At 39.4% G+C, this 22,225-nt stretch overlaps 1 protein-coding gene across 2 annotated transcripts in view; it reads right to left on the reverse strand.

Moving 5' to 3' along the window:
- LOC122806578 (autophagy-related protein 16-1-like) overlaps positions 1-22,225 on the reverse strand; it is a 291,263-nt gene that overhangs the window by 256,242 nt on the left and 12,796 nt on the right. For both annotated transcript variants that reach the window (XM_044077117.1, XM_044077118.1), the window contains exon 3: positions 15,412-15,520. In XM_044077117.1, the coding sequence (XP_043933052.1) occupies positions 15,412-15,520 (109 nt within the window). The remainder of the gene's footprint in view (positions 1-15,411; positions 15,521-22,225) is intronic.

Below are 22,225 nucleotides of genomic sequence, written 5' to 3' on the forward strand. Positions count from 1 at the left end.
GGTCTCTACTTTCAAAAGAAAAATGTAAAACAAGGGCAAAACATACTTCTCACAAAACCATATCACAAACAAATGCTTATGTACCACTTGCTTTTCATTCATGATTACTTCTGTTTCTTCCCTAATTTCTGACAGCATCTATACATTGTTTACTGCATACTACTCTGTTTTCTCTTTTGTTTCTATTCTATTGTATCATAGCTTGGTCTTGTAGTATAGAGAGCTTTTCTCCCCAGGCCTTCACTGAAAATGGGCCACCCACTCATTTGGACTTTGTCAGTAACCAAATGTCAAATAAAATAAATAAATAAATAAAATAAATAAAAATTCTTGTATACTGAAATAAAAATTTAAATTACCACATTACAGAGAGTCTAAGGCAACATAGTCAGTTATATAAAAATGCATTCGGTTTATGACGTTTTAAATTAAATTTTCATCAACTTTATAAATGACTACTTTTCAAAAGTGGTACTTTGACGGAAATTCTTTCTGCCTTTATTGTACATAATTGTTTTTGTTGGGCATAATATAGTGAGGTACTAAGATATTTGAAAACAGGCTGGTCCTAATGTGTCCAAGAACAAAAATAAAATCAGTGAAATAAAATTAAACACTAGCAGGTTAAACACAAGACAAGACTTACTCCCTACAGATATTGATACATCTCATCAGTACAGTGACAATGCCAAGATAGGAATTATGACTGTTAATACATTTCATTCATATTTCCTGTATCTCTCCCCATTATCTAAAATATTCTCTTCCTACAAATGTGGTTGCCAAACAAATTCTTCCCAAACTTTTCTGAAGCATTCCAGCACCGTTTGCCGAGCTAAGGAGCTCCCCTAGTTTTTTGACATTTTTTTTATCAGAAAACTTCTTTTCTAATCTAGAAAATCACAGCAAACATATGAGCATCATGTAAATCTGCATCATTTGCTAGCCACCAGGTGGTATAAACCTTGGCTCTGGAAGATTGTCACTGCTGAAGTGACACCCCGACCCCATGTGCAAAAATAAGAAAAGGGGTTGTGGATGGATGGATGCTCAGTCTTCAATTCCTAATCTCCTTTCAAAAATAAATAAACAACAGACTCAAGCTCCATCATCTTGGTACAGTTTCCACTTGCTTTGCAATGTTAATAAACAAAGCATGAAATCTAGTTGTTGCTTCTCAGTTTTGTTAATAAGAAAAATTCCTCTCCATTCATGTAGTCCATGGTTTGAGTCACTTGGACTTAATTTGCCTACTGTACTACTCTGAGCAAGTCAGTTAACTTGACAGTGCTTTTGAGTCACCCCTGAAATGGGATATCATGTCCAGTGTGCTTACCTGGTTAAAAAATAAAATAAATCAATAAAAAAATACCCCCTTAGCACAGTCTTATCCTTCAGAATATTTTTAAAAATATCAAACATCAGTGTATCAACTTTGTGAAATTCACTTAAAAATATGTCAATGTGTGATGCTCCACCACTGAAACAGTAATCAAGGAGCCTCAATCCTCACCACCGCACCAGTGGGAGATGTACACTGAGAGGATAACAAGGTACACACACAGTATTACCAGATGCAGCTGTCTGCATCAAAGTGCAATTTCCCTTAAGAGCACACAGAGACCAGTCAGTCTGGGGCAGGTTTCTCCCTCTTTCTCCAGATCCCCAATAAGACTCCCTATTGGCACAGTTATAGAGTTGAGATCTCAGCTGAGTGACCAAGCCAAGATCTCCAGCACCCTCTCTGTCCAACCAGTGCTTTGTGTCCCTGCCTAAGTAGCTGACACACACACACACACACACACACACACACACACACACACACACACACACACACACACACACACACACACACACACACTTTGAGGTTTGATTATACACACACCTGGGAAAGTCTGGCACAGGTTTACTAGCTATGTCCCCTTTTGCCCAGACTATAAGGTAGTTAACACTGCCACCATCCAACTCCTTATCCCTTACTTTAAGGCCCTTAACAAAGGGTGTCCAATCTTACTGTGTAATGTTACTATTAATACAAATGATAGTTTGACCAAGAGCAAGGCTATTAGGAATGGCCCATAGTGTCACCAAATAAATATGCAAGTACTCTCAGAACTTAAATATTTCTAGACAGATCAGCCACAAGTGAATATTTAAATATATTCAATAATAAAAGAACAATACAATACTAAATATATATTTATAGTGACATCAGAGTTCAAAATGACAGGAAATATTTAAAACACCATTGCAGGACAGTCTCAGATAAATGAAAAAAAATATTTAAACTAAGCTTTACTATATTCCTGACTATATCAAATAGAGTTACTATTCCCTAGAAACTTACTTAAAGGGCAATGCAGATGTGGTGAATGGATCTTCTCTAGTTGTTGTTGTCAGGTCAAAGGCAGAATACATAATGCTGTCTCTCTCTCATAGAGTTCTCAAATTAATATTTCAAATATTACTACTGGGTTAACTTGCAGAGTGACATCATTTCTTGTCATCTGATTCTACTCCAGATTAAATCCCCACTGCTGGAAGCTAGCAGCATTTAGCATCTACCTGTGAAAATACACAGACCTCAGATCTTTGCCAGATGCTAAAAGTCATAAAACAATTACCTCCCTTCATGTTTCAAAACTAGTAATTATTTCACTTTAAAGACAATACAGAAAAGTCCCTAGGATATACACTCTGTCTCTAGCAACCATAAGGTAATTTAATTTCAGCTATTTTTCTGAAGTTTCGCTGGACTGAAGTTAACCTCCTGTGTTCCAGTTTCCACTATTAAAATATATACATTTAAACAGCTAAAATAGTGCATGTACATTTCTGCTCTCTTCCAGCAGGGCACACTGTGGGTACATCTTTAAAGTTCAGTAGTATATAAAATATCTTTTCAGCACATGTCTGTACAAACCTAGTTTGATATACACATGACATACAATTCTAATACATTTGTAACACAAGCATCTTATATGATCATCTTGATATTCACAAAGGACATATAATTATTTACAAAAATCCAGATAGCTGAGCTGGCAAGTTATCTCCCTTTGTCACACCATGGATTAAGTTTACGCCATATTATCAATATATTACTTTTAGTACACATTAAATGGATGCATCATACCAGACTGATAACAACGTGGCACTTAATATACCCACACCTTCCCTAATCCATTTCCTGTCATAGCCATATTCATCACAATTATGTCCCAGTTGTAGCAAAGGTCAAGGTGAACAGAGGATGGTAGTTTGGTCATATATGTAGGAAAGCAGAACACACTTTGGTGAAGAAGATTAAGAAGAGACAGGAAGATGACAAGAGGAAACAAGGATGTTCAGCAAATAAATCAATTGACTAAGTGAAAGACAACACACATTCAAGTCACAAGATGGGTCACCAACTGGCTCACTGACAGAACCCACACTGTGAAAGTAGCAGACTCCAAATCCGACTTCAGAACAGTGACAAGTGGAGTACCACAAGGTTCAGCCCTGGGTCCTCTCCTGTTTGGTATCTACTTCTCAGAAGTACAGGCTATCACAGAAGGTCTTTGGCTAATGAAGTTTGCAGATGACTGCAAACTAAGAACCATAACTGAAACTCCTAATGATGTGGACATCCTACAAAAGGGCCTCACTGAGACAGATGCCTGGTGTCAAAGCTGTGGCCTCAAGTTCAATGTCAAAAAGTGCACTGTCATCCATTTTGGTAAAAACTCTGTACCCATGAACTACCACATAGGCGGTAGTCTACTTAACGCCAAAAGTGTGATAAGAGATCTTGGGACACAGGTGGACAGTAGTTTCTCCTTTGATGATCACATCGCCACAGTCATCAGGAAATCCTTCTACGTGGCACACCTCATCACAAAAGGTTTCTCATACAGGAAAAAATAGGTAATTGTTCCCCTCTACTCATCACTCATTAGACCCATTATAGAGTGCAACCCCTCTTTTGGTTATGTACCTCACAAGACATCTGCAAAAACTAGAAAGTCCGCAGAAATACCTCATAAAGAGGATTACCAGCCTCAAACAAATGCCCTACGCAGACCGTCTCAAAAAACTCCAGTTGTACTCCGTTGCATATCGCCTGCTCAGAGGCGATCTCTGCCTAACATACAAAGCTATGTTAAACCCAGAGCTGTTGGACATGCTTCACTTAAAGAAATCCCAATCCCTCTGAGCTACACGCTCTAGGGACCTAAACCTTTTTACCACAATAAACAGAACATGCTGGAGGGATAGATTCCTACCCCGGAGACTTCCCATACTCTGGAACAAACTACCTATCTACATCAAACAAAGCTCCTCATTAGCATTCTTGATGATTGGATGGGAGATAGGAAATTCACCCTAGGAATCACTTCTGTGGCACTGCTCAACGGGGGCACAGGAAAATAATTTTCTTGGGTGGCAAAAGCCAGGGTACCTTTTTGACTAGACTTATATAGGCCCTAGGGCCAATAGCTTAGTACCTACCTATGAAACTATGAACCTATAACAGTCAAAGAAGGTAGGACAGTTGCACTGAATATAGACAAGTGACAACATTTGACATGACACCCTGAATCGCTGTAGAAAAAAATGGGAAAGGGCTGAGGATAATGACTTGTGGTACATTTAAATAAACTTCTAGATGCACTATAAAACTTGTCATATTGTTAAGTACAAAATACATATGGCACATTTTATTAATCAAGTGCATTGGTCATATCCTAACCTCTGAAATCAGAAGTAGAAATTCCTAAAACATAAAAAGAAACCTTTTAAAATTGGTATACATATGTTTTAGAATGCATATACAAGGCATCGCTATTGCCCCCTTTTTAAGATAGCAGAATTATGCTCAAATATTATTTTAATATTAAATCAGATGCACATTTCTTAGTTATTTAATGTTAAATTTCTAAATAATGCATTATCTGTAGATGTCTCTGTGTTTTAGAAGGGCCTAGCCTCATTTTTTTAAATAAAGACAAGTTTCTAGCCTGAACCTGAGTTAGTGCATTTTTTGATTTTATTATTTCACTTTGGTTGGACTGTACCTACACAAGGAGTTACTTTTTTCTTCTGTCTTTTACTTTTACATAATATTAATAATAGCAATGAAAAACCACTTTGTTTTATGTGTTGTATGACCGGATGCCTGCTCAGAAAACAAAACAAAACAAAAAACATCACAAATTAACAAGAGGGTATTAGTCATAACTTTTGGAATACAAAGTATTCACAAATATCTGTATGGCCATGTTTTACCATGCACAAAGAGTGCAAGCCTCTGATGTAGAATAAAAATAAAACATTTTCCTTAAATGAATTCATATCACACAGTGCTGTTTAGGGCACTTGAGTGCAAGTCAGTCTTTGGACCATGAAAATGTCATGCTAATTCACAAAGTAGGTTTTCTTTCTAGAAAATACTACTAAGACAGAGACCGACGATTGGGTAATGATGGTAAAAGTCATTGACAATATGCCCGTGGATGATGAACAAATTAAAAACTTAAACTCGCAAAAATGCAATTCTCTTTAATGTTTATAAGTATGTACTGAACGTCTTACCTGAAATAAGAGTATAGATTTGTGCCCATTTAATTCAAAAAGACTACCCTTAACTGTCAGTCTTTGGTGTGTTGTTATGAAGTTCTAGAGGCACAAATAACTTTCTCCAGAAGCCTGTGCTATACTACTGAAAATGTTGCATCAATCTCATCTTAGAATACTCAGAATAAAAGATTACTACAGTTTAGAGAGAGTGTGTATCTATATATAAATTATATCATTACTGGCTAAAACACAAATGACAGAGAAAAACAGAGTGACAACAAGAAAGGCAAACACACAATGAATGTATCACAAAAATGGCAACTTCTCTCCCATTATCAGCAAACCTCTGGTACAAAGCACAGATCAAGCATTCTCTGAATAATAGTGCTGTGAGGGAAAAGATTTTTAGTAACAATCTCTCTGATGGCATAGGTTTGAATCCCACCACTGCCACCAATATATGTGAAGTTTCCTCTCTGGGTCAGTCATAAAGTGGCCTGCAGCCTCACCACTGACATTGGAAAAGAATGTTCACTTGAAACAAAAATGGATACACCCAGTATTTACAGATGCAGCTCTCTGTATCAATCACAGTTACCCTTAAGAGCACAAAGGGAACACACACAGACTTGGGGGTGGATTTCCCTCTCTCTCCAGATCCCCAATAAGACTCCCCAATAAGACTCCCCACTAACACAGCTACATAGATGAGTCCTCAGCAGAGTGACCAAACCAAGTCTTCCAGCACCCTCTCTGTGAAATTAGTGCTTCTTGTCTCTGTTCCAGGCAACACACACACACACACACACACACACACACACACACACACACACCTGGAAAGGCTGGCACAGATTTACTAGCTACAGTGCCACCAGACACTCCAAAGCCATCTACTCTAAGGCTCTTATAAGGGTACCCAATTATACTGAGTGAAATTAATATTAATACCAATGATACTGTATGACTAATGCGGTAAGGCTTTCAGAAGTGGCCACAGAGTCACCAAATAGATATATGTACTCTCAAAGGTTAAAATATTCTCTAAAGGATCAGCCACAAAGAAAAGTTTAAATATATTTAATAATAACAGAACATGAAACTACAGAATATCTATTTACAATAAACACCACAGTTTCATTCACAGGAAATATTAAAAGAGAACTGCACCCACAGACTCAAAAGCATGTTTATTTCATCATGTTTCATCCTACTACTCTGTTACTTCATCTTGCTTTGCTTCTTCCTGCCTGTTCTCTAAAGTGTTCTACTACATCTATTCTATTGCATTTATTACTGCTTGTTTATAGCCTGTCTACATTATTAAGTGTTATTCTTAAGTGTTATTCTAAGCTCTTAGTTTTGGTTTAAGCACTTAGGCTTTAGGCCCACCCCTTGGCTCTCCCTGGCCTTTCTCCCTCAGATTCTGACAAATACAGATGGACAATTTCCTACAGTTTCTCCTGCCAGTTTGGTTAATATGGGCATCCTAAGACAGTGTAGCAATTGCCTCATGTACATGGACAACCATCTACTACTAGGAACACAATTTGTGAGAGATGCAATTACATTAGGAACCTAGAGCCGAAGCTCTCTCTCCCATGTTCCTCGCCTTTATCCAAGAGATGGTACCCCCTCCCTCAAAAGTCTAATAATGTGGGGGATGTTTGTCGTGAAAACCTCTTACCCAATTGTATGTAACTCGAATACCAACCATTTTGGCTAGAACTGGATCCCTTAAGCCAGTATATCTGGCACTGAAAATGTTGTCAACACAATCACTAAACCTCAAACACCACCCACACCTACACAACACACACCTACATATGAGGAGGTCCTCCACATAAACATACCCAAACAAAGGCGACCTCAGAGGCAAAAAGACACGTGATCTCCACAGCCCTCCAACACCACATACCACACATAGTTCACACACCTGTGCCTCACAACCACTAAGGCTTCACCATAAATCCAACATATTAGTCATAGGAGACTCCATTGTGAGACACACAGATGTGCCTCAACACCAGGCTGGATAAGGAGAAAGTCATGGTTAGTTGTCTGTCAGGTGCCAGAATCTGCCATGTCACACACTCACTCAAGTCTCTCAACAACAGGTACTGTTATGACTGTCATAGCCCTCTCTGGACTATATGAAGAGAGACATGATTGAGCTTGCTGATTGTGTGTCCCAAGCAGGTATGTCCATGGCCTTAAGCAGCATTCTGCCTTCTGTCAGAATGATGCCTCAATACAAACAGAAAATGATTGACTTTAACAATTGGCTTAGTTTCTAGTATCATTCCATGGGGGTCCAGTACCTGACAGCCTGGGAAAATATGATCAACAGACCATGATGCTTTGCCAGAGATGGCTTGCATCTGTCTCACCTGAACTTCAGGCTTCTGGCAAAGGCTCATGCCTCCCCTGTAGTGACTTTTTTAGGAAAAGTGATGAGGTTAAAGCTACCAACGTAAACATTTCAACAAAACACAAATTAAAGGTCATGCTGCAAGACGCTAGGAGTCTAAATATGAAAGTACACTCATTGCAAGCATTCCTAACCCTGGAAAATGCTGACATCTGTGCAGTCACAGTGACCTGGTTCAAAGCTGCGGACAGCACCCCAGCCTTATCTGGTTGCTCATCCTATCATACATTCAGACCCCAAACTATGGGCCGTAAAGCCAAAGGATGTTTAGTTTCAATATACATTAAAAACATACACACCTCCAGGCTGGTCAAACAGTATAAACCACAGGAGACACTCCAGGTGCAGTTAACCATTGACAAGATCCCTATTCAAACCATAGCTAGCTACCAGCCCCCAAATCTGACTCAAGATGCCCAATCCGCCTACTTGGATCTGTTCGAATCTATCAAGATTCAACCATTTATCCTGTTCCTGGGTGACTTTAGCTTCCCAAACATAGACTGGAAGAGCTATGCATGCCAGAACACAAATGCCCAGAGATTCCTTGATTTTGTCAATGCAAATGCCTTGGAACAGCTAGTTGATACCCCTACAAGGGGTGATAATATCTTGGACATGGTATTAACCAACACGAGTAACCACTGCAGCATTCCTATAGTATCATCCTCCCTGGTAAGATCCAACCACAAAGCGGTCACTTTCAAAGTCACCATCTCCATCAACCCCCCCCTCTAGCTAGGATCAGACAAAACTTCTCCAAAGCTGATTACAGCCTCCTGAGGGATGGTATAAACAGCTTCACAGGCCCCTCCACCTCTGCAGGAACTGGCACCAATATCCAAAACTACACCAAAGCACTATATAAGCATTTATATAGATGCATGGAATCAGGCATACCCAACAGGACTAAATCATCCTCTGCAAGGAAGAGTAAACCTGTCTGGTGGACAGGACATCTGCAATAAATGAACTATATAACAAAAGGAAACAAACTGCTGTCCAAGACCAAGGAGGAGTCTCCTTAGCCTGAACAAACAAATAAGAGCACTAGTGAAATCCTCCAAAGCAAACTTCAAGTCCAAATTGGCCACATCTACTAGAGACAATCATAAGGCCTTCTTCACATATGTCTGCAACCTTAAAGGAAGCACCCAGATCTGTTCAGAACTGGTGGTCAAGGACACCACATATACAAATGCCGTAGATATAGCAAACTTGCTGGCCGACATATGCAGTGAAAACTTTACCCCTCTTCACCCCTATCAGTATATCAGGACATCCCCAGTACCTGCCCCTTCCACTTATATCTATGGAGCAAGTCATCAATGCTCTCTCAAAGGCAAATACTACTGACTCCATGGGACCCGATAACATCCCAGGCTGCATCCTACATGAAATCAGGCTGGTACTTGCAGCACCACTAGGCACCCTATTCAATCAAACCCTGAATACTGGCTTCATCCCAGCTGAGTGGAGGACAGCCACTGTTATCCCTTTACACAAAGGTGGAGTGTCCACCGATCCGGGAAATTATAGACCCATCAGCCTAACTAGCCTGATCTGCAAGGCCATGGAATAGATTAAGGTGGACCTCATCAACAAGGACATTGGCAACCTCCAAACACTTGATCCCACACAGTTTGGCTTGTTATGCCTGCTAAATTTGGTTGACTTCTTTGAGACAGTCACCAAAGCTGTGGATGAGGGGAAGACAGTGCACACCAACTGCCTTGACCTGGACAAAGCCTTTGACACCATTCCCCACTCAGGCATAATAGATAAACTCTCTCAACTAGGCATAAATCCATATGTTACCAGATAGGTTGCAAACTGACTCACTCATAGAACCCACGTAGTCAAAATAGGGGAAGCCACCTCAAGCATTACACCAGTAACAAGCGGCGTACCCCAGGGTTTTTTTCTTGGGGCCTCTGTGATTTGGGATATATTTTTCTGAGGTGCAGGCCAAAACCAGTGGGCTATGGACGACCATGTTTGCAGATGACTGCAAGCTGGGTGCTGTCATCAATTTCCCTAGTGATGTGGACATCCTCCAAGAGGGTCTCACCGAGACAAATGATTGGTGCCAGAAACATGGCCTCAAGCTGAATACCAGAAAATGCATCATCATCCCCTTTGAAGAAAGTGACATCCCCACAAATGATCAAATTAATAACAATGTCCTAAGCACTCAGTCATGAGGGATTTGGGCACCCAGGTTGATAGCAACAAGATTTTTGTCCACCATGTTGCTTCCACTGTATGGAAAGCCTTTTACATGGCACACCTCATAAGTAAGTGCATCTCATCCAGGGACAAGGAGAGCATAACATCCCTTTATTCTTCCCTTATAAGGCCCATTATCGAGTGCAACTCCCCTTTCGGGCTGTATTTCGCAAAGCACATGCGGTCACTGGACAGACCACAGTGGTTCCTCACCAGAACAATCCAGGGCCTCAAACATCTACCATACACAGATGGGCTAAAAGCCCTATACCTCTACTCGGTTTCATACAAGCTTCTCACAGGTGACCTCTGTCTAGCATACAAGGCGTTCAAGGATCCCATCTTAATGGGACTGCTGCGTATCCGCAAGTCAAGTTCACTTGATTGACCCGCACACGCGGACTCAACCTGGTCTGTAACATCAACAAGACTTGATGTCGGGACAGATTTGTGTCCCAGAGACTCCCCCATCTATGGAATAGACTCCCTCTCCACAACAAGCAGAGTACCTCTTTACTCCTTTTTAAGCGCAACCTGGATAACTGGATGGGAAACAGAAAATATAGCCCTGAGATTCCACCCATGTCCCTGCTGGACATTGGGCATTGGGTGATGCTTTGTCTAAACATTGGCTAAACTTTTGGCTAGGCTTACAAGGGCCTCAGGGCCAATAGCCTAGTAACCACCTACGATCCTATGGTTTGGGGTTTCCTACATTTTAACACTACACTCGGACTATTTACAGGCTTTTAAATATTTTTTACATAATTTCTAAGTCTGACCATGTGGGGTCTGGCATCTTGAAGCAATTCTGATTGTTTAGTCTGCCTCTAGGTATCCCACAATGCAGTGCTCATCTGTAAAAAGTTACATCACGCTGGTCTCTTTCTTCCTAAAGCTCCTGTCACTGCATTGATTTTACATGCATACACTGCTGTCTTTCAGTCTGTTAGTTTTAAGTAACATTTCATGACATTCAATGGCTACTTAAAACACAAATGGTGCAAATGCCACAGAACAAACTTTCAAAGTAATTTTTACTGTTGCTTCTTTTTAGAATGGATAAGCTGCAGTTTTTTTTTTTTTGTGAAGCCTAAATTGTACAACTTTGACTCATCTCCCACCCTCCTTCACTTCTAACTTCCCTGGCTGTCAAAGTGCTAAGGGTAATTTGAGCCGTTACCTGCTGTGATTGACAGCTCACAGCAGGAGACTTGACTTGTGTACTGTTTCCTTGTTCTAGCCTTTACTTTCTGTATGGGTATGGGAAGAACCAGGGAGCTGTGACATCACAGCATGTGTTGGTTTTTAGGACAGTCATGGTGATGTCAGTTTGGAGAGGGAATTGGCCAGAAAACTACCTGTATTTAGTGGTCTTGATGACATCAATGAATTGGAGACTTTTTCAGGGCGGGATAAAAGTTTTTTTGAAAGTGAAATCACCACAGTACAGTAAGGTACTGTTCTAGTGGAGAGAAACAGTAAATTTAAAATAGCAGGGACAATAAACAGGGAGAAAAATGACAGAGAAGTTGAGCATTTAATAATAGAATCCCATTGTTATCCTTTAAAATAACACAGATCAATAGATTCTCACAGATACAGAGGAACAGTACTTAACTAATCTCATTATATTTTCCTGACTGATCTTTGCCCTGGATTACAGAATGACATCACATACATCTGGTCATCTGACATCTTGTTCCCCATACTACCCTTCCTTCCTAGCAACTGACCCATAATCTCACACATGTGTGTCAATAATACACACACATAGAGCTTTGCTAAGATCTGTTGTAGCTTCCGGAAGTCACAAAACAATAAAACTCTTCCACTCTTCCTACAGGAGCTAATAAACCATTCTCTGCCACAGCCATTTTGTCTCTGGCTGCACTCAGAACTGTAAGATACAATATTTATACCCCAAATTAAATCATTCAATTTCATTCTATTTTTCAAAGTTATCTGGACCCGAGCTTAGCCACTTCTCTTCTAGTATCCTCTGTTAAACAGTTATAATACAGTCTGACATACAAATGTATTTCTTTTTCTGTCCAGCAGGACACGCTGTCGGTACATTTTAAACACATGCATCTGTACAAATCAGTTTTATATACAAATGACATAAAATTCTTTACAAAACTCCAGCTAGTTGTGCTAGTATATGTTACACACATCCACTGCCCTACTTCTGCTGGCACAGCTGGCAATACCTCACATCATCACAAGTAGTATAATGTGTAGGGGCAGGGTTATGGTTAGCACACTGGAGTAAGGTGGGCTTGGGAGCACTACAATGATGGCTTATATTATTACATATTACTGCTATCCAAGTGGAATATGTAGAGTTTTAATCTTTCAAACTCAACGATATTGTAAAACCCACATATTTCTGAACTTAATCTGCAGTCTTATAGGGAACTCAGGAATTCACTTTACTGCAATGAAACCCATAAAAACAAATACATCGGAAAGGAAAAAACACAAAAGTACAACTGATATTCATAAAAGCCTGCAGGTAAATGCACTGTGTAAGTAAATGAAACAGCAATACTAATAATTAACTTTTTTTCCCCCAAAGACAAGACCCTCTGCACTCACCCTCCTCCACTCTTAATCCCCACAGCTGCTGAACAAGGAAGTAATGGCTCTAGAGTCACTTACACAGATGACAGACTACTCACCTCACTGTCACTGCTGGTCTAGCCAGAGACCTCAGTACTACATCTTATGACTTTATCACAGCTTAGAATAAACGGAGTTGTCTCGTCATTACTTCACACCTACCTTAAACACAGGATACAGTTGATCATGTGATCACTGCTTCTGTCTCTTCCTAAAATCATTGGTGGTATTAATACAAGTTTCTTTATTGTACTGTGATACCTTTTTTTGGGGCGGGGGTGTGTGCAAAAATTTATGCTCATAAGATAGAGGTTTTGCTGTCACTCTCAGGGTATTCTCTCTCACAGACTGTGTACAGAGAACTGAATTAATGAAATAAAGGTCAATGAAAAACAGTTAAACTCAGTGTCCTGACACTAATGTTGCACTGACTGAAAGGCATTTCCCATACTCCCCCCAAAAATTTATGAGACACATTTTCCTGGACTCTTCTCATCCCCCTCCCCAGATATGGATGCAAACTGACATACTATTCTGATGGCACTGCTTCTTGGGTAACATGCACGGTTTGTTGAGGCAGTGATCTTGAAATGAAGCACTAGTGTCACTGAAGCATAAATAATGCACCATGTAGGTGTGCTTCATCAAATGTTATGACACCTATCCAACAGAACCTGATGTCTATACAGTGGGACAACAACAGATGATGTGAACCCATTTACTTAGGCTTTTTCTAGAGAAAAAAGTAAACATTTTTTGTTGAGCAGACTAAGTCACTTGTTCATTGTAGTACTCAGCAGGACTGATATTAATACTCAGCAGGACTGATATTTAATCACATCTTGGCTGTACTTTATAAATTGGTTAACAATCTGCACTTTTCTTTTTGTCTACCTCTTTTCTTTCTGAGGAGGTGTTCTGCTTTGACTGGGGCACCCACAGAAAGCCGTCTGCCCTCCATCTTTCTGTTGTTAATCTGCTCCCTTAACTCGTATAAGGTGACTGCACTTTAGTATCAGTATAACTTCTGCTCATGTCTAACATGGCCAGCGTTTCTTGTTCAGGCATTTCAAGTCACAATAATTCCAAGCATGACAGCAAAGATATAGTAGAAATAACCCATAAACAAATACTATTCCAAAGCAGGGTGCAGAGTTCTACTTAATGTTCTTTCATGCTGCTGTTATATCCTTCACAGACAGTGAGTTTAGTCAAGTCCATACTAGGAAAGCAGCATAAGTCATAAAATGATCCAATGGTAAAATATATGTTGCATGACTCACAATCTAAAATCTTCAGGTTTCTGTTCATTAAGACTTATCTTGATAACTACTCATTTTCAGCTACTTTTTTCTTTTTTTTTCACCTGCAACAACTATCTGTTTTTGAATGAAACTGTCATTTCCTGTACACTGTCTGGTAATCAGCTTAAATCAATGCTATATAAATTAAAGGGGAGGTAGTGTTCTTTACCTTAGGAACCCCATGAACATGACAAGTTGTAATATTAATCAAAAGTAGTATAACAGTGTGGTCAAGGCAAGGTGTGCAAAACCTAAATCTCTGAGTTCAACCCTACCAATGTCTGCAGTATCACCCAGTGTAAATTATATTTTTCATACTTTTCTTAAGTTTAATTTAGCCAGCATCATGCACGATTTACCATAATGAGGACACATGCCTTAAAATGATTTCAATGTATTCTTCTTCTTCTTTCGGCTTTTCCCGGTTAGGGGTCGCCACAGTGGATCACCTGTCCGCTCATGATTGGCAGTGGAGTTTTACAGTGTCAAGTTGCCAGCCTGGCACCTAACCTTCCACAGAAGTAACACACTCACACCTAGGGCCAATTTAGAGTGTCCAATCCACTTAGAGCATGTCTTTGGGACATGGGAGGAAACCGGAGCACCTGGAGGAAACCCATGCAACCACAGGGAGGACATGCAGACTCCGCACAGAAAACACCCCAGCCGAGGATCGAACCAGAGAACCTCTTGCTGTGAGGCGGCAACACTAACCTTGGCAAACAAAACACAAAAGTACACTTTTTAAAAAGACAACTACTCCTCAGCACACTACATGATATATATTCCAGTATAAGAACACTGTGTATGGTAATAATACGATCTTTCACATGGTTACAAATTCTCATTAAATGACATTACATGAATGTACTGGGCATCATTTAATTTTATTACAGTGGCACAAATAACTGAATTAACATTTAAAGAAGCACTTATTTATTATTTATAAAAAAAGATAATAGAAAACAAAATAAAATAAATATTACACTGGTGCAAATAGTTAACATTTAAATATGCACTTCTGGCAGATGTTGTCTTGGATTAAACTCTTACAGTTGGGAGTGCACACACATAAGACAGCTTGTACAGAACCACTGCAATGTAGTAAATGGAAGGAGAGGAGCCACACTTACAGAGAAAGCTACTTCTCAGGAAAGGATGGCAAAGGTGCAGCACAAATTTAAGCCAACAAGTGATCAGAAACTATGTAATGCTATATGGAACATGAAATGACTACATGAAACAAAAAATGGAGACGTATACCTCTCCTCTTGCTTTGTGCAGCTCTGTCAGCTCTACCTGATGCCGAATCCGCTGTTCTGCCATTTCCACCCATAGCTTTTCATTTGCACCATCTCGACTGGGAAGTATACTATCAAAAAAAAAAATGAATACGGACGTTAGATCAGTGGGAAATTACTCTGAGGGTCTACTAATCAATTTTACATAGCTGGGCTGAGTCCCATTTTCAGTGAAGATACAGACAGAAAGTTCCAGAAAGTGTCACTGTAATGGTGTGCAAACAGAACAAGTGAAATGATACACATAAATAATTAGATAGGTTAGCAGTGTACAGGTACAAGCATTTCAGAATCTGAATCATTAAATGTGCTCATGTTAATGAACTCAGTAATGTAATGCCAGTAGTTAAGGCTATGTAATATTTGTTATGGCACATGAATATTTGCAGACAGAATGTAGAAAAATAAGGTTAGCACTATAAAAGCCAAAAGAGAAATATGACAGGTGGAGAGTTGTCTCAAAAGCACATAGGTAAAGTGTCCATTTGTGCCACCACTGACCTGAGTTTGGAAACAGGCTTAAGGCACTTGCAGAGTTGGCTGGGGAAAACATGATGAATTAGCTATTATGGTAGGGAGGGGGGTGAAGGAATCATAACCTGTGTAAGTTCTGTTGTAGACTACGAGTTTTGCTGTACAAAAACTAGGAGGAGGACTAACACAGACAGATGCGCACATAAGCAGTGCTGTTGTCATGAAGCTTTATTCTTTCCATGGTAAGGATACTGACTAGCTACCAGATGGAAAAAACAGATGAGATAAAAAGTAAGAATGCTAAGGATGAGGTGAGAAGAAAGCACGGTAAGCAGGAATGATGATTGGGGTAAATGGGAAATGTGTAAATAAGTTTAGAGACTGGGCAAACTGTACATCAGCACCCTGATTGGAGAATGACCATTCTCTAGCAGAGTATTAATGCACAAGTAATGCCAGCTGAAAAACGAGTCTGCAGTTCAAGGTAGCATATCAATTCGCCGTGGAGCTCTGACTGAGAAAACATAATGGCCGTCATTATTTTACACTCACTAAGCAGTGCTTCTGCAGTTTACCGAAGTATAAAATGTAAAAAAAAAATAAAGTAAAAAATAAAAAGGGTGCATTTGTTTATGTCTGTGCGTGACACTGTATCAGTGTGAGAGACAGATCGGTTGAGTTATTATTTCACACTCAGTAAGTAGCACTTCTGCTGTTTAGCTAGTGTAAAATAAAAACTGTGTGTATATGAAAGTAACTGAGAGAGAGAGAGAGAGAGAGAGACAGAGACAGACAGAGATGATTGAAAATAAATGAATCAGAAGAAAGGTGTGTGTGTGAGTGAGTGAGTGAGTGAGTGAGTGAGTGAGTGAGTGAGTGAGTGAGTGAGTGAGTGAGTGAGTGAGGAATACTGGCAGCAGCAGCAGTAAAGAGGTTTGCATACCTTTGCACCTTTCAGCCGATGAAATTTGGATAAAGGCTAAAATAAGGGGGGAAACAAACACTAAAATATAAACAGATTTTTAATTATTGCTCTTATAAAATTACAAAGTTGTTAAGTAAAGGATTTACATTAACATGAATTTTCTGAATGAAATAAAAGCCTGAAGCTCAAACATATGTCATTATTTAGTAATTTCAATCTCCAATGACTAAACGATTTAGGAGAATGGGACCAAAAAAATAAATACCTGGTTATTTTTTAATATTTTGGATGTAAAATGCTTCCTCCAACAGCATTAACAAATGCTAAAACAAGTTTGAAACATTGGGCAGAAGAACTATTTTACATCATAAATATACTCAGCTAGTAGCAACCATTGGCATTTTGTGAGTAATGCTCTTGATTTCATCTGTCTGTTATACACGATTCCTGTAAACTATTTGTCTGTCCAGGAGTTAACACCACGGACCTGAAAAAACGTCTTCCATGGTTTTCTATGGACTAACAACCACCCTACAACTGTGTACATAGATGTTCTCTCCAGTGCATCACTACCTAGATGTAAAAGAATTTAAACTTTAACTAATTTTCTATCACTACCTTTTGCCTAGCATTTGTTTTGTATTCTTGTTGCATTCTACTTCCAAACACCAGTAGCAACAGCTGAGACCTCTCCCTCACCATTTTAGTAATAACCTTAACCTTTCATCCTTGTAAATACTCTTTCCTCCCCCATTTCTGTTAGCATCTGTAATTGTAAAGCTCTTCACATATTATCTTACTTTTAAACTCCTATATACTCCTCCATATTTTTCTGTTTTACACTTGGCTTTTTTTACTGTTCTGATCTTATCCTTACCTTACCTCTACTGATTGTTTTCACAAATATACCTTTCCAGGGTTAGCCCGCTCCGTTCATCCATCCTACACCCATTCCCACCCACCCCACTTTTATTAAGTTTATACCCAATACACCTTGTTCCAGCCCCTCCCAAATCTCCTAATTATCCAATCCTAGCATTACTTGCTCACCTCTTACCACTCCACTCTCACATCTTCCCTCCCCCTCACTAACTCCATCCCACCGGCACCATCTTAATAGCTTCAACTCTCACTACTTACTATTTCCTCATACTTTCCACTGTCCCCTACCCCCACTAAAAAGTAAACTCACCTACATACATTTAGTCTCTCATCCCTACATATTTCTAACTTTCTATTACTCATGTCTCACACACACACATTACGCCCCCCTACCTCATAGCTATCCTACTACTATATTTCTTACCTTCTATCATACAAAACGTAATCATTTTATACATCTCCTACATATACTTATCCTTTACTCCACAAGGAGGCCTCCCTGCCCTTCCTAATCTCCCACTCTCTTTTCAATTCCTCCTATACTCAGCTCCGCAAACTCAAAATATTCACTCTCTCAATAACACCCCCTAAACCTAAATACAAACACTGTAGTTTCTATTTTTACACTATTAAACCAACCTCACTCTCAAACACCATACAATTAGATGGTGACATCCACCCCAATCCTGGCCCTTCCATCCCAACTATTACAAATAACACACTGGCTAAACATCTCTCCATTTATGCAATTAACATACAGAGTCTACCTAAGAAAGTTACAGAGTTACGTTCTTGGATCACCCACTACTACCCCCATATCTTAGCCCTATCTGAAATGCGGTTAAAACCACACATCTCTGATACTGACATATTACCTCACCACTACAATATATACTGACTTGATAAAGCTGCCAAAAAGGTGGAGGTGTTGCAATTATATACTCTGAGCACCTCAACCTATCCCCCTGCCTATATCTCAGCCTAATTTTCAAACTGAACTACTTGTTCTTAACTGTCACCTCAACCCCCCATAAAAAAATTTCCATTGCAGATTATATATATATATATATATATATATATATATATATATATATATATATATATATATATATATATATATATATATATATATATATATATACATACATACACATACACACACACACACACATGGGTCTACTTCACTTGACCTAAAACTCATTTGACTGAATCCCATTTCACCGACAGCTTACAATGCTGAATTTCAACATACTAAATCTTAAACCATAGACAAGCACATTTACAGCACCAATAACTAACCCTTTCCAGAACTTAAAACTACTTACCGTCTTAACAGAAACTGGACAATGTGCAACCACACTAGGTGGGGGGGCTATGCTATACTAACTCCAGGATCGCACTACAGTGGGGAAAAGGGCATATACCTTGAACTTGCATTACAGTACTCTACATGCTGCCACTACTGTTGGGAGCACACAAAACATTAGCCAAATTACTTTAGATACTTCCCATAAAAAAGTAGAGAGACAAACCCACATTTAGAAACACTACAGCACTACTTCTTACATGACTATCAGAATTCTAACAGTCAGCACTGTAAGTTACAGTAATTCTTTTTATCACAAGCAAGTCACAGGTAAAGAAAAAAACACAACCAGTCTATGTCTTAAATGTCGGTGAAATGGGAGTCACTCAAATGAGTTTTAGGTCAAGTGAAGTAGACTCATATATACCACCTGGAAACAACATGCCCATCCTTGAATCTGTCCTGTCTTGTATCGCATTGCATATCCCCTATGAGACCATTCTACTTGGAGACATTGATATTGACTGGCAAAAAACTATCCACTATCTCATATACCCTACATATTAACCTCCATGGCTTCCATCAACTTATCACAACTTGCTTCAACAATAACAATACTAACTGCTCCATCTTAGACTGGATTCTTAAGTCTGATCCTACCCTATATTATAACCCCAGTACCCTACCCGACTTCCTAAGTGACCACCTGCCTACTCAATTCCAAAGACACTCCCTTTAAATACCAAAGTCCCACCATTATGGAGAATGTGACAACTTTTCTTCCTTTAATGCTGAAACCTTTAATAATAGGCTTGCTTCTATAACTGGTGCCACCTGAAGAACCTTCCCCTCAATGATGCAGTTCTACAATTTAATTGCACTTTTCTTGATATCCTTGATTCTATAGCTCCTCTAAGAAAAGTTATTAGCAAAACAACTTACTCTTCTTGGCTCTCCAAAGACACCCTCACTCTCATGAAAAAAGCAACAAGTATTGGAAACAATGGCTAAAATCTAAATCTGCAACACTTTTTCAAAAATATGAACAACTTTGAAATCTTTAAAAAAAAAAAAGAAATCAATAAAGACAAGAACAATTTATATTATAATGCCCAATTGACCCATAATTCTAACCCCAAAAAATTCTGGCACTCAAGCAATAACATTTTGCACTCTGGTGAACCTACCAACCCCAAACCCTATCCTAACAATACTCCCCAAGAAACTTCCACCTTACTTAATGTCCACTTCATTCAATCAATTCAAAAACAAACCCAAACTTGCCAAAGTCAAAACCTCTCTCGTACCACACATTGCGAGCAAGACCATTCCTGTCCCTGTCTCTCTTAACCATGTCTCCACTGCTTACATAAAGTCTCTTCTACTAAAACCATGCTCTCCCTCTACTGACAACCTCCCTCCTCTCTTTCTTAAACTTACTGCCCACTCTATAGCCTACCCTGTCTCAATCCTAGTAAAGAGATCTATCCAAGAATCCACTGTCCCAAATATTTGGAAATCTTTCTACACAATACCTCTACACAAAGAAGGTAACGCCCCAGATCCATCAAACTACAGACACATTGCCAGTCTCTGTCCACTCTCCAAAATCCTTGAAAAATGTTTTCATAACTAGCTTCTTATGTGCCTAATCAACGAAAATGCTCTGACCCCTTCTCAACATGGCTTCCTGCCAAATCATAGCTCTTCCACTGCCCTCCTATCCTTCATTCACAACGTTGCTGAAGCTAGGGACAAAAGTCTTCATGTATCTTGCTTCTCCCTCAACTTCTGTAAAGCTTTTGATACTGTCTCTCATTCCAAGCTACTTGCTAAACTAACTGATCTTCTCCCCCTCTACAGTTCACTGGTTCTCAAGCTCTCTCTCAAACAGGCTCCAGTTTGTCAGATGGAAATCTACCTGTTCCCCTTTCCTACCTATCCAGTCTGGCATCCCTCCAGGCTCAATCCTTGGTCCTCAACTTTTCAATGCCTTCACTAATAATCTACATTCCTCCTGCACCACTCCCTCCCTTGTACGGTATGCTGATGACTCTACTCCCATCTCTTTCTCAGAAATCTCACCTTCTTTCCATCACTCAAAACACTTTCTCATCTGTGGAAAAATGGCTAACAGACCACCAACTTATACTTAACCCCAAAAATACTAAGCTCTTACTCTTCCTTCCCAAATCTCTCTCCACCATAAATCCACCTTTACCACTTCCTCTCTTGATAACACCCTTATCGAAGCAGAATAGGGTTGCCACCTTTTCAAATGGCCAAAGTGGGACATTTTTGGTACAAACATCAGATTTTACAGGCCGACACATAACCACGGCCAGTACAAAGGATAGAACTTACATTTTTTGCCTAAATAAAAGCTTATACTTGTAGCATTTTAGTTGCTTATTCTGTTTCTTATAACAGTTAGGTATTTCAGATACAGAATAACTGTTTTATGCAACTATTACATAAAATATAGGAATAATTTTGTCCTAAAATCTCAGGACATTTGCCATTTTTACAATTATTTTGTCAGGACACAACAGCCCAAAGAGGGACTGTCCCTCGCAAAGTGGGACAGGTGGTAACCCTAAAGCAGAACCACACACCAAGCCATTTGGTACTATAATCGATGACCAGCTAAAATTTGACAGCTATATACACAACACTGTATTAAAAAAAAAAAAAAACAGAAATTGGGTCTTCTCCATAGAAACAAAATCCTAACTCCAACTCCGAACCCACTCTAACTCAAGCCTTCCTCCTTCCATGCCTTCTCTATGCCTCTCCTATCCTTACCAATCTCCAGTCATCCCTACTAGACAAACTCGAACGAACCTATAACAATATAACCAGATTCGCCTGTAATCAACCTTATGAATGACATAACTGACTTGCTCTGAAACAACTTCAATGGCTTGAATTCCTCCAGCTCCTGCTTCTTTCCCAGCTGCAGCCCACATGTTCCCTATTAAATAAACCCTTAGCCTGTCCCTCTCTTTCTTCCATGGACATCTATAGACCAAACAAAAATTTTGACAAACTCCTGTACAAAATCTCAGTGTCCCAAGCTTGGAATATCCTGTACAAAAACTCAGTGTCTCAAGCTTGGAATAGGCTTTCTCCTAACATCCATAGCATTAATAATACTAGCTGCTTCAAAACTGAAGTCAAAAACTACTT

The sequence above is a fragment of the Protopterus annectens genome, chromosome 7.part0, assembly GCF_019279795.1.
Source record: "Protopterus annectens isolate FY-2018-M chromosome 7.part0, PAN1.0, whole genome shotgun sequence".
Taxonomy (NCBI): Eukaryota; Metazoa; Chordata; order Ceratodontiformes; family Protopteridae; genus Protopterus; species Protopterus annectens.